We start from the raw sequence: 14,956 nt of genomic DNA on the forward strand, positions 1-14,956 counted from the left end.
TACATACCACATTAATGCAATAAATGTTCAAAATGATGTCCGTCAACCTCAATGCATTTGGCAATACGTGTAAAGACATTCCTCTCTACAGCGAGTAGTATGCCTTCCGTAATGTTCGCACATGCATTGACAATGTGCTGATGCATGTTGTCAGGCATTGTCGGTGGATCACGATAGCAAATATCCTTCAACTTCCCCCACAGAAAGAAATCTGGGGACATCAGATCTGGTGAACATGCGGGCCATGGTATGGTGCTTCGACGACCAATCCACCTGTCATGAAATATGCTATTCAGTACCACTTCAACCGCACATGAGCTATGTGCTGGACATCCATCATGTTGGAAGTACATAGCCAATCTGTCATGCAGTGAAACATCTTGTAGAAACATCGGTAGAACATTACGTAGGAAATAAGCATACATTGCACTATTTAGATTGCCATCGATAAAATGGGGGCCAATTATCCTTCCTCCAATAATACCGCACCATACACAAACCCGCCAAGATCGCTGATGTTCCACTTGTCATAGCCATCGTGGATTTTCTGTTGCTCAGTAGTGCATATTATGCCAGTTTACATTACTGCTGTTGGTGAATGACGCTTTGTCGCTAAATAGAACGCGTGCAAAAAATCTGTCATCGTCCCGTAATTTCTCTTGTGGCCAGTGGAAGAACTGTACACGACGTTCAAAGTCATCACCATGCAATTCCTGGTGTATAGAAATATGGTATGGGTGCAATCAATGTTGATGTAGCATTCTCAACACCAATGTTTTTGAGATTCCCGATTCTCACACAATTTGTCTGCTACTGATGTATGGATTAGCCATGACAGCAGCTAAAACACCTATTTGGGCATCATCATTTGTTGCAGGTCGTGGTTGATGTTTCACATGTGGCTAAACACTTCCTGTTTCCTTAAATAACGTAACTATCCAGCGAACGGTCAGGACATTTCGATGATGTCGTCCAGGATACCGAGCAGCATACATAGCACACGCCCGTTGGGCATTTTGATCACAATAACCATACATCAACACAATATCGACGTTTTCCGCAATTGGTAAACAGTCCATTTTAACACGGGTAATGTATCATGAAGCAAATACCGTCCGCATTGGCGGAATGTTACATGGTACCAAGTACTTTTACGTTTGTGACTATTACAGCACCATCTATCACAAAGCTAAAAAAAGTGGTCCAACTAAAACATTCATATTTCTTTACGTTTACACGAATATGTAATAAAAAATGGGGGCTCCTATTTAAAAAAATGCAGTTGATATCCGTTTTACCTATGGCAGCACCATGCAGCGGGCCAACCATAGCGCCATCTGGTTTCCCCCTTCAAGCTAGACAAGTTTCGTTCTTTGTAGTTTTTTTCGTTTGATGCTTATTTCGTGAGATGTTTGGCCCAGTCACTATCAACTACCTAAAGAAGCATATTTATTCTGAAAAATGAAAGGTAGGCCTATAGTGAAAAGTGAAAAATCTGTTACCATCAAAATAAGCAAAATTTTTATTGTTTAAGAACAATATTCAAGTGATTTTGATTAGAAAATAGAAGAAACCTGTTCATTATAATGAAATGAAAGAATTTCAGTCAAATTTGCATAGCTTTAACATGCACACTCATCACAGATTAATGTAAGTCCCATAGTGCTTAGAGCCGTCACAGATTAATGATTTTTGTACACTTCAAGTAACCTATCACATATATGTTGAGTTTGCAAATTACACACCATTTCATTATTAGAACAGAACATCTATTGTAAAGAAAAAAAGGGGGAAAGACATGATAAAACAAAGTGTACATACTTGAAATAAAATACATTTAAATTTCACAGACTCAATCTAACTTGACACCCTTGGGTGTAGGCAACCCCAGTCAACTTAGGATGGTTGCCATAGACAAATGGCCACTTTCAGAGTGAAGCAACTGACTCTAGGGTAGTGGTACTATAAAAATGATAATAGATAGTGATATAAGCCCAAGTTTCTACGTTTTACATAGTTAAAGTACAGTCTCCTGCAGATGGGTGGTATACTTGCTTCTGCAATTCCTTCTAATTGGTCCCCAGAACCATTAAATTTTCAGCAAACAATTTTGTTATTATTCTCTCTCCTATCCCTATTGTCACTTGTGACATTACATATATTATCCAACATCACAATGAAAAGCAATGGAGATACTCCACTTCCTAGCTTTAGATCATTTTTCTGTGTTAGTCATCCTGTTCTCCCTTTTCCCACTCTCACTGAACTCTCATACAATAATTAAGTACAGAATATTTTGAATATATTTTATAAATACTGGTACTACTAAAAGGTTACTCTTCATAATTCTTTAAAGCTGACAATTGAAACAGACATTTTCCTTCAAATGCTACGAAAGACGAGCAGAAAAATATAAAACTTACATCACCAGACCTCCTGTAGCAATCAAGAGATCGCTCTGAACACACACTGGATGTCTCACTGTCATCTGAATGATTGTCAAATGATCTATATGCCTTGCGGCTGAGTGGTACTCGGCTGCCAACTTCATTTCCATCAACTGAGTCGAATGTCTGTTTGGAAGTAAGAAAGTTGCTGATGTAAGAATAGCCATATAAAGTATTTTAACACTTAAATGTACAACAATTAAAACAACAATTACAATGAATGTTCTGAGAAAGTAATGCAAATTACTGGTTCTCCAAAACCTTAACAGCAAACCATAAAGTCCTCTCCTTCACATACTGGTCCTTACTGGTCCTCTCAAAATCACAATATACCTTCCTAAGATATTAACCTAGACATTTTTATCCAAGCAAACACCATCACTTTTGAGAGGGTCAAAACCATGTCGGCTGAACATTTTGTTTACTTTTGTAAAGAGAAAGGAATCGCACAAGACTAGACAAGGGCTGTAAGATGACAACAGCTCATTTTAGGAGTGTCACAAAATATTTAGGTTTGGTTTCCCTGATGACAGACACACACGTTGTCTGACGTAGGTCTCTCTCTTTCCTCATTATGTGGATTCTTTCCAAAACCTCATTAGGTTGTTGCAGTAAATAAATTTACAGTCACCACTTTATCTTCTTCAATATATTTAAACCCACTTCTAGTTTTTCTTTGTGATGAGATCACGTGTGGCAGATAAGTTTGCTTCGAATATCAAGAGCCTAACATTTTAGGTACAAACCGAACATGGTGTTAATGCCTTAACCACACTAACTATAACTGTTTATATCAGAATATGTAATTCATTGGTTGTAAACTACACTTTAAGCATTCTATAAACTTTGGTAGTAGCATCCTAACTTGAACACTCATAATTTCAGTTTACATCTATTTTAATTAAAGAACCTGTTTTGAGGAATTTTAGAAGTTTGAGTGAGGTGTACAACATATTTCATAGTATATCAATAGCTGCAAGCTACAGTTGTGCATTCTACAGATTTTATCGGAAGCATTTAGTTTCTTACTTGGAGTGTAGGTACTTATGTAATTTGAATATGTTTATACTTTTTTCTGCTACTATAAATATCAAATTGCATTCCATTCAGTTTTCCTCTCAATAACAGTACATACTGCCTGTAGCAGTCATAAAGGTCGGCTTTTTTCAAACCTTGTTATATGGGTTGATTAGTGAGCATAATTTTGACAAAACAGAAGTTTGAGACAGAAAGTTCCAACAGCTTGAAAGAATCAGAAAATTTGATTACAATTTCTTTATCATCATAAAACAAATCAAATACTGGCTGAAAACACTTCAGTTCTTAAACAGAACTTCTAATTTTTGAAGTGCAACAGATCCAAAAGTTAAAAGTGAAGCTGCACCCCTAATTTTAAGTAATTTATTTGCTAAACAGAAAAAAAATATTGCAAGAGAGACACTGCAGCCCCATAGTAAATGCTATTAACAGGCCCAGGCTCAGCCAGTTAATATTTCTAAACATATGGAAATTGTTCTAACTGCTGTCAATTGACTGGAAGCTGTTTTAAGGGGTTTTCTGGGTTGGCTTCTGACAGAGAGAGAGAAACATACAAGATTCACCAAAGTGCCTTATGCACTATCCTCTCCTAGGGATACTGTCTCCTTTCCAGGGAATACTGAATCTATCATTACTTGTCAATTCCAAGGTTGTACTTTGATTATTCTAGCGACCAGCAGATACAAGTGAGAAGACACATCCTGTTCATGGAACTGCAATGACTTTCACAATATGCAGTGCTGCCCTCAGAACTGATTGCTGCCATCTGATTCTTAGCTGAGTGCTAGGGTTGAACCAGAGATTTCAATGGTTATGCAACAAGTTAGGCTGAGACTTCCAACACTTGGGCCAGCAGATTGAGAACTGTAGAGTTTTACTAAATTGATAAGGGGTGTGCTACACATCAGAGGCTGCTACACAAGCTGCTGATTGGGTGCAGGGTGCACACAAGCTATTGTTTACTACTACTACAACTACTACTACTACTACTACTACTATTATTATTATTATTATTATTATTATTATTATTATTATTATTATTATTTCAATTTGATTACTGATCCAGTTTAAGATAATGATAGTTATAGGAGGCCTTGAAGTTTTAGTCTAAGATCTGAAGAAATGTCCCCCTCAGAAAAAGACAATTACAATCTTAGTGATCAGGTATTAATGCACAGCAGTACGAGTTTCAGGGTAAATCAAAGTGTATATCGAAAGGATAGGTTAGTGGTAAAATGAGGTGGTGTATTCATCACAGTAGACAAGAAATTTCACTGAGATAAAAACTGACGCTGCATTCAAGATGGTGTGGGCAAGAGTCAGATTCAAGGGTGAGTGTAAGCTTAGGAGTTGCTCTGTTGCCCATCAGAACCATCCCCTCACCTCTGTATTACATATATTTCCCAGTCACACAGTAATCATAGCACGAGACTTTAATCATCCAGCAATCAGTTGGGAAAATTACAATTTTGTAAGGGGTTGACATGACAGAGAAACTTTGAAACAATACTAATTGCTTTCTCTGAAAATTATTTGGAACAAGTACTACAGAAGCCCGCTCAATGAGGGAAGTATATTACATCTCATGGCAACAAATAGTGCAACAGCATGTGATGGAGGAGATCCTTCATGGTATACAATTTATGTAAACCTACAGAAACATATGCTACTTGGCACATAGATAGTCGTTTTTCCCTTGCTCTATTTGCGAGTGGAATGGAAAGTACATCATACAGTATCATGCAGATTATGTTCATAGATGTAGATCTATATTTGTTGAATAGCAGATGTAAAACAGAATGTTAGGCTACAGACAGACGGATGCTGAATAAAGCACATTTCCTTGTTTTCCTATGAGGGAAAACTTCCATGACTATCGCTACAGAATCTTGAAAAATCCAATGCAATTCTGATCATATGTAAAGGTTATAAGCAGCACCATAGTTAGTGTCCAGGAACTCATGGATGATACAGGAACTGAAATAGAGGGTAGTACACCAAAAGCAGAAATGTGGAACTCTTGTTTCCAAATGTTTCTTAACTATTGAATGAAGTTCCAGGACCCAATAGATTCCTTATAAAATTCTATGAAGAATTCTGTGGCTGAGTCAGTCCCTCTTTTAAGCATAATGTATCATGAATCTGCAGGAGGGGGGATGACGACTGTGCCCAGTGGCTGGAAGAAAACACACGTCATGCACATCAACAAGATGAGCGGCAGAAGTGATGCACAAAACTACTGTTCAGTTTCATTGACATCCATCTGCTGTAGGACAGTCTGAGCTTAAACATAATGAGGTACTTCAAAGAGAATGACTTCATCTGCCAACCAGCGTACATTCTGAAAACCATTGGTCATGTAAAACTAACAAACATATTTTGCACATGACATACTGAAAGCGATGGACCAGAGTAGTTTGGTACACACAGTATTTATTGACTTTAACTGTATTGAGAATTTCTTAGAAGTATTGGTTAGGATGACAATGAGGCAGTCTTTGTGTTCTTGCAGCAGGTCAGACGAGCACATTCCATGTGTCCCTCGACTGGTCCACTACTGTTGATTGCTGTGTTATTGCCCACACTGAGGTTGACGCCTCACCAGTGGCTGAAGGGAGGTCATCCCAAGGTGTGACAGGCCATGAAACACTTTCTGAGATGGGAGGGGAGACTGATCAAAATACCTCTCTGCTTTGTCTGGCGAACAGGATCACGGCACTATCTACGGCTGATACACATCCTGAGCCACACTTAGTTGCTTCCCCTGTTCTAGAGGAAGCCTCTCAACCTGCTAGGTTGCAGAGGGTAGGATCAACAGCCACTGGAAGCTCTAATGTTAGGCATGTAATGGCACCCATTAGGGACATGGCTACCAAGGATGGGAAGAAATCCAGTGTGCACTCTGTGTGCATACTTGGCGGAGTCACCCAAGAGATGGCATGGGTCCTTCTGAATGCCACAAAAAGTACAGGATGTAGGTGGTGGCTCATGTACGTACCAACAATGTATGTTGCTTTGGATCAGAAGAGATTCTCTCTGGTTTCAGGTGGCTAGAAGAACTGGTACAGACTGCCGGTCTTGCTTGCAAGATGATGGCAGAGATCACCATTTGTAGCATCTACAGGGTTGACTGTGGACCTTCAATTATAGACCTTTGATACAGAGCTGAGTGAAGGGTCTGAATCAGAGGCTCCAACAGTTCTGTAACCGTGTAGACTGGAGGATCCTCGAGTTGCGCCACAGGGTGGTGGGCAGGTCAGAGATCCACTGAACACAGAAAGTGTTGAGTGGGGAGGAGGGGGGGTGCACGCATGTGGATGGGACTGGGTGATTTTTTAGGTTAGAGGGCCTCAGGGAAAGACAAAATAAGTTTCAATTTTGAAGAGTGATGGCCAGGCACAGAACAAGGGTTGACATAGGAACCGTAGGTATTATATTAGTAAATTGTCGTAGTTGTGTTGGGAAAGAACAAAAGAACCAGGGGCTAGAAAGCACTGAAGCACAATTCGTTCTAGGTAAACAACAGAAAAATTTAGCCAAAATTATTACAAAGGACCTGACGTTGTTCAGAGAGGATACATTTAAATACAGTTGGTGGTGGCATGTCGTTACTGTTAGAAGTAGTCTAACAAAGTTTGGACAAGAAGAGAATAGAAGCTTTCAAAATGTGGTGCTACAGAAGAATGCTGAAGATTAGATGGGTAGATCACATAACTAATGAGGAGGTACTGAATAGAATTGGGGAGAAGAGGAGTTTGTGGCACAACTTGACCAGAAGAAGGGATCGGCTGGTAGGACATGTTCTGAGGCATCAAGGGATCACCAATTTAGTAATGGGAGGGCAGCGTGGAGGGTAAAAATCGTAGAGGGAGACCAAGAGATGAATACACTAAGCAGATTCAGAAGGATGTAGGCTGCAGTAGGTACTGGGAGATGAAGAAGCTTGCACAGGATAAAGTAGCATGGAGAGCTGCATCAAACCAGGACTGAAGACCACAACAACAACAACGAAGTAGATAGTTCCTGTGAGTTAGTATATGTAGAGGTTATACTCAACAACTAGAATAAATTAATAATTGGTTCCTTTACTGACCTCCAAAGTCAGATGATACAGCTGCTGAACAGTTCAAAGCAGTCTTCTTTCGAACAGGTACCCCACTCATACAATTATACTTGTTGGTGACTTCTGTCTAGCCTCAATATGTTGGCAAAATAACATATTTGAAGTCAGTGGCAGATATAAAACATCGGCCGAAACTGTACTAAATTGTTTGTTCGAAAATTATTTTGAACAATTAGTTCAGGAGCCCACTAAAAGTGAGAATGGAGGTGAAAACACACTCGACATCTTAGCAACAAATAACCCTGATCAAACTGGGAGCATTGTGATGAATTCAGGGTACAGTGAATGCAAGGTCGTTGTAGCGAGACTGAATACTGCAACACCCAAACCTAACAAGAATAAACACAAAATATACCTATTTAAAAAAGCAGATAAAATTCGCCCCAACGCTTTCCTAAGGGACAGCCTCCATTCCCAATGAACTAACTATGAAAGTGTAGACCACATGTAGCTTATATTCGAAGGAATAGTATCAAAGCAACAGAGAGATTTACACCATACAAATTAATAGCAGATGGAAATAAATTCCAATAATACACAAAACAGGTCACAACACTGTTGCACAAGCAACAAAAAAGCATCCCAAATTTAAAAGAATGCAAAATCTCCAAGGTTGGTGATGTTTTACAGAAGCTTTAAATTTAGGGTGAGCTTCAATGCAAGGTGATTTTAATAGTTTTCACAACAAAACTCTGTTTTGACATGTGGTAGAAAATCCAGAGAGACTCTGGTCATACTGGAGGTACACCAGCGGCGAGACACTATCAACACCTTCAATGCATGATAGTGAAGGTCATGTTGTCAATGACAGTGCCAGTAAGATGGAGTTAAAATACAGTTTTCTGAAATTCCTTTACCAAAGAAGATAACATAAGTTTTCCAGAATTCGAATCAAGAGCTCCTGCCAACATGAGTAACTTAGATGTCCATATCATCAGTGTAGCAAAAAAAGCTAAATCACTTAATAAAGTCCTCCAGTCCAGACTATATACCAATTAGAGTATGCTGATATAATAGCCCCATGCTTAACAATCATATACAACCACTCACTTGCCAAAATATCCTAACCTACAGACTGGAAAGTTGCAAATATCACACCAATACTGGAGTAAGAGTATGAGTAATCCAGTGAATTACAGACCCATATCACTAATGTTGATTTGCAGTAGGATTTTGGAACACATACTACGTTTGAACCTTAAGATTCTTAAACCAAGTGTTAAGAATGATTAAATTATGCTCTGTCCAAAATTTTACCAGGTGCCTTACTCTTTCATTCCTTTTCCCAGTACATATTCATCTTTTTTTTTTTCCCCTTCTCTACTCTTTACTACTGTCAAATTCCAGTCCCCTTCAAAATTAGGTTTTCCTTTACCCTTAACTATCTGAACAACATTATATTTGTTATTTCCCATTTCAACTGCACAGCTCTCACCACATTTCTCTGACCTCCATTTTCCTGGACCCTGTCAAATCATTTAGTTTAGTCATCAACATGACATTCTCACTACATCGCTCTGGCCTCTATTCTTCTGGACCCTGTCAAATTATTTATATAATTTTAGTCTCATCAACATTACATTCTCAGAGTGTTTTCCAGTCACATTTATTTTAGAACTCCACACACACAAAAAAAATTCTCTCTTTACTCCAGTTTAGTAATGTTCTCTAACTTCTCAGGTTCACCACTATGTTCACTGCTTTAGAGGACTAACTGTCAAACTTTGTATCTGCCAGCACCTCCTATATACATTTTTCCGTACTACTGCATGTCTCAATCTTTCACTTTTGACCTTCCTTCTCCCTGAAGATATGCAACATGACATATAACTGTCATAGTGTGTGATGAGTTAAGATATATGAGGGTTCTACTGTAACACTCTTAGAATGCATGAAAGACAATTAACGCTTCTACTATTTGGCGAGTTGTTACCTCTACATTTTCATTAGTTATTCTAGAAATTTGGTAAAACAATAATACTAAGTTACCTTACCTGCAAAATGTCAATTTCAAAAATAATTTTTTTGTAAATTTGTGACTTACAAGAATACGAACAGTAAGAGTGAAACCGAAGAGAATGAATTGCTTTTATTTCTGTGTATTTCATGCCAGTTTTCATAATGCTGAAAACTGTATGTTCAGTTTCCTTGTAGTTACATGTGTTGCCAAAAAAATATATGTAGCCTTAAGGCTTATAAAAAAATATTCATGCAAAATTATGCTTTGATTTTTACTCAGCATGTTTCAAAAAGGAAATTTTTATACCGACAAGTAAACATAGTATTCAGATCACAAGTAGTCATCTGAATGTTCTGGCCCTTCTCCATTTCTATAAATGTAATCTAAAGAAAGAGTTACATGTCTATGAACTACTGTCAGACTTAGCACATATATTTATGTTACACAGGTGTACACACAAAAAAAGAAAAAAATAGTGACACAATACACTCAAAATAACAATGGGACACTTACCAAGGCATCAGCTAGTGCAGACTCAGCTTCCCGACTCTGTTGTAATATTTTTTGGGCCATCACTGGTCAGGACTGTCCTTGGCGATCGCTCACATTGCCAATATGTCCAGACCTCCCTCTGTAGAAAATACAAATTCCAAGTTCAGAACAAATTCTATTACGAGTATAGTTTAAATAAATACTGAAAAATGCAACATCACAGATAAATCACATCACATATTTCAAGAATATTACGGTTAAATTTGTTTTTCCCATTCAAACATTCCCTTTTTTAAAGCTCTGTACTTCTTATTCCCGAAAACAATACTAAGTCTGGTTTGTTGTTACCAAAATTCAACTGTACTTTTCATATCACCAAGTACTGTTCGTAGAAAATGTAATAGGGAGACAATCTCTAATGAATCATAATGGATAGCAAAGCGCTGTAATATTCATTGGTTGGTTGTTTTGGGGAAGGAGACCAGACAGCGTGGTCATCGGTCTCACCAAATTAGGGAAGGATGGGGAAGGAAGTCGGCCGTGCCCTTTCAGAGAAACTATCCCGGCATTGGCCTGGAGTGATTTAGCGAAATCACGGAAAACCTAAATCAGGATGGCCGGACGCGGGATTGATCCGTCATCCTCCCGAATAGTAATATTCATACCAACCTTTGGGTTACCATTAGTTTTACTTTCAAAAAAACAGAACGAGTTACGGTAGACACAGGATATATTACACAAATTAAATAATAATGTCTGTAATAAAGAAAGAAAGTTAAACATACATTCACATGCTCAAATAATGTCTTAACTGGTACATCAATATGCTTTAACTATGGACCTGAAAAATTCACATTTGTGATAAATGCTAATATCTGTGCAAATTCCAGCTTAAAATGCAAACTACCTAATAAATGCTACTTTGTAAAAAAATGTATCTAAGTGAACAGGATGGGAGTAACTGAAAACTGATAAAAATTGTAACATGTTGACCAGTATGGCCTATCAATTTGCAGTTGCTACTGTTCAGCCATAAGACAACACAATTAAACGTATCAAATACATCATCAAATAAGTTGATTTCAAACTCAATTACACTCAACATTTCAGCTATCATTAATTCACCCTTTTGCCTTTGGTTTTGTAGAGATAGTGGCCTTAAACATAATGTTACTGGCGTTAAACATAATGTTATTTTTAGCGAGGCCTTAAACATAATGTTATTGTTAGCGACTAGCAAGCAATCACTGCATGTCAACATCATTCGATTTCTATCGATTCACCTATTCCAGTCAGCTACCCAACCAGAAGTCTTCCTGGAATGCATGCATATAGTTCAGTTCTGCTTCTACTATCTTGTTGGTTCTATCTGCATTGTGTAGTGGTACCAAATATGCAAATATGGATGTACATCTACATACCTACTCCATATGGTGAGTAGCTACTGGTCATTTCCTTAGCTGTTCCACTATTAAATGTGATGAGGGAAAAACGACTATCTATAAGCCTCTGAACGAGCCCTAATTTCTCTTACCTGATCTTTATGGTCCTTATACGAAATGTGCGTCAGCGGCAGTAGAATCAATCTGCAGTCAGTTCCAAATGCTGATTCTCTACATTTTCTTGATAGTATTCTGTGAAAAGAAAATAGTCTTCCCACCAGGGACTCTCTGTGATATTCACATGCTGATCGAACCTACCAGTAACAAATCTAGCATCCTGGTCTGAATTGCTTTGATGCCTTCCTTTAATCTGACCTAATGGGCATCCCAAAGATTCAAGTAGTACCCAAGTATGGGTCATACTTCTGTTCTATATGCAGTCTTCTTTACAGATGAACCACACTTTCCTAAAATTCTTCTAATAAATCATAATCGACCATTGCCTTCTACTGCAGTCCTTATGTCCGCATTCCATCTCATATCACTTTGCAACATTACAGATAAATATTTAATTGAAGTGACCATGTTAGCAGCACAGTGCTAATGCTGTATCTGAACAATACGGGAGTGTTTCTCTTACTCATCTACATTAACTTACATTTTCCTACATTTGGAACTAGCTGCCATTCATCACACCAACTATAAATTTTCTCATCTTATATCCTCCTACAATTACTCAACAATGACACCTTCCCATACTCCACAGTGTCATCAGCAAACAGCAGACTGATGCTCACCTCGTCTGCCAAATCATTTATGCATATAGAAAATAAGAGCGGTCCTATCACACTTCCCTGTGGCACTACTGTCCCACCCCCAAACTAACCAACCAGTATGCCCAGCCTACGAAGTCTGACATCTGTAATGATGGGTGGCCGCCAAACCCTATGACGCCTGGACGTGTTTTCACCTTGGTTTTGCCACGTGTTTAAGAAACTTACCACAGCAGTCCTCGAACATTCAACAAGTCGTGCAGTTTTCAAAATGCTTGTACCAAGCCTCCAGGCCATCACAATCTGCCCTGGATATAACTTGGATAGATCGCGTGCATTCCCATTCTACACATAGACAGTACGATCACTGACAATATTTGTACCGTGCAAGTGTCTGACTAGCAGTCATTCTGCGCCAGGTGATGCTGCTATCGCCTGGATGAGTTTATATCAACAGTAGGTCGGCGGTCATAATGTTCTGGCTGATCAGTGTACATAGGTAAGATGATGCATACTGCTGAACATGGTTGATGAGAACACTAATAGAACACCACATTGCAGCAGCATAACAAGTCAGCAGTTGCAGAACATTGCCTATCGGAATCGTATGGAATGTATTATGATCATCATACTACACAGACTTCTAACTTATGGAACTGTGTCATTAAAGGATTATTGAGATTGGGTATGGGAACTGCTGACCAGTCTTTAGTAAGAGCTGAGAACCCACTGATTAAGAAGACGAAGGAGATATCTCACAATGAACTGATTTTGGTGGAAAGTGGAGCAACAGCAGAGATTCCACCAGGATGCATCCTTGGTCACGAACTGTGGCTAGAGCAATGTGTCAACACGATGTGGAAGAGCACCGCACCAGTCCCTAAGCAGTCAGTTCACTATCAGCACACCCAACGATGGCAATTAGGCTGATTGTCAAAATACTGTGCCCATTGCACATTCACATCTGGCTGTTCACCGGTGAACTATTTCACCATGAATTATGCTTGAAGAATCAGTTACCCATTGTTGAAAGCTTACATTGTGCTTAATGACAGAAACAATACAAACACAGTTTCAGGAAAAGAAATGTTCAAGTTTTTGCAAAAGCCAATATTTCATTAGATATGCTGCAAAATCACAAAATACCAATTCTCGAAAGAAGATGTACCATGCATGAGGACTTTATGTGAGAAATATTTACCAGGTAAGTTATTTATATTTCAGATTTGAGACTTTTGTTAATTTTGAAAATAAAAGGCAAAGCAGACCTCAGATTTAGTGCACTAATTTAGAGAATATGCGTTTTTTGTGCGCACACACAAAAGACTATGAGCTTATCTGCACTCATTTAGTGGTGAATAGAAGTGCTGTCTCAAGTCTGCTGTTCACTGTTGCTACTAAACCTTAAATGTCACATTGGAATTACCAAAGTCACACATGGACACATAGAAAATCCATTTTTTGTTATAAGGGTACTTTTTTTTTTTTTTTTTTTTTTTTTTTTTTTTTTTTTTTTTTTTTGTATTAAATAGCAGTAATTGATTTTCTGTGCATTGCCATGCCACATAATGAAAAATTTAGAAACCAACTGCATACAATCATAGTATATTGCATAAACAGGTAGTGTTTTCTATGTTGCTTTTCATATTTTTTATCCAGTACTTGTCACACACTGCAGCGCTATTCACCAGATTTATTTCATTTGTCATATGCACAATGTGTTTCGGTAAACAAATCCCATTGTAAAGTGGGTTATATTACATTTTAAGTGTGAAACTTGATGCATTGCATGTGAGTTGCTACGTTGCAGCGGTGACTTAACTGTAACATAAACACATTAAAACTGTTATGTATTTGTCTTTTATATGCTAGCAAACGGCAAAGTGATGCAGTTACAAAATTCTAAATGTTCTCTTATGAAGAAAATCATCTGCTACTCATCACTTACAAGTTCACTTCAAAGTTTCGTAAATATAATTACTTTCACACTTGGCACCAGGTAATATACGGGGTGTACATAAAGTCCGGGAACAATTTCAATTATTTACTGCATAAGAACCAAACATTGTACAGATGTCATACACGTCATTTTGAAGAGAAACTTTTATTTTTCTTTTCCTTCACGTATACCGCCACAGTGTAGTTTGGTAATTTGCTGATAGTCAGTGCTAGTCGCAAACATGGTGAGTTCAGGTGCAGAGCGAGCTTTCTGTGTACGCCTCCCCGATCACCAGATCTCACTTCGTGCGACCTTTTTTTTTCTGTGGGGACACATTAAAGATCTGTATGTACCGCCTCTACCACATGATGTAGCACAGCTCTGGGAGAGAATATGGGAAGCGACTGCCATTCGACAATGTCATGCTGAGATGGATATGGCAAGAATTCAATTACCAAATTGACATCTGCCGGGTCACTCATGGTTTGCATATCGAATGTTTCTAAAAAAACTTTCAGAGTTTCAGTTCAAAATGCAATATGTATGGCATCTGTACAATGTTTAGTACTTGTGCAATAAATAATTGAAAGTGTTCCCAGACTTTCTGGACACCCTGTACAATGGTAAAATGTGTGTGTGTGTGTGTGTGTGTGTGTGTGTGTGTGTGTGCGTGTGTGTGTGTGTGTGTGACCTGGGGGGGGGGGGGGGGGGGGAGGCGGCACCATCCTACTATGGCTAAGAGCAAAGTGGACAACCCAGTGGCATGACATGCAGCTGAACAAAACATGTTTGATTTCAATGG

The 14,956-nt window shown here is 38.5% G+C and overlaps 1 protein-coding gene across 1 annotated transcript in view; it reads right to left on the reverse strand.

Moving 5' to 3' along the window:
* LOC126184408 (CLIP-associating protein 1-like) overlaps positions 1-14,956 on the reverse strand; it is a 244,920-nt gene that overhangs the window by 60,639 nt on the left and 169,325 nt on the right. Inside the window, 2 exon segments of the mRNA XM_049926792.1 lie at positions 2,424-2,573; positions 10,082-10,199. Coding sequence (XP_049782749.1) covers positions 2,424-2,573; positions 10,082-10,199 — 268 coding nt within the window.

Source organism: Schistocerca cancellata, chromosome 4 (assembly GCF_023864275.1).
Source record: "Schistocerca cancellata isolate TAMUIC-IGC-003103 chromosome 4, iqSchCanc2.1, whole genome shotgun sequence".
In the NCBI taxonomy this organism is placed as follows: domain Eukaryota; kingdom Metazoa; phylum Arthropoda; class Insecta; order Orthoptera; family Acrididae; genus Schistocerca; species Schistocerca cancellata.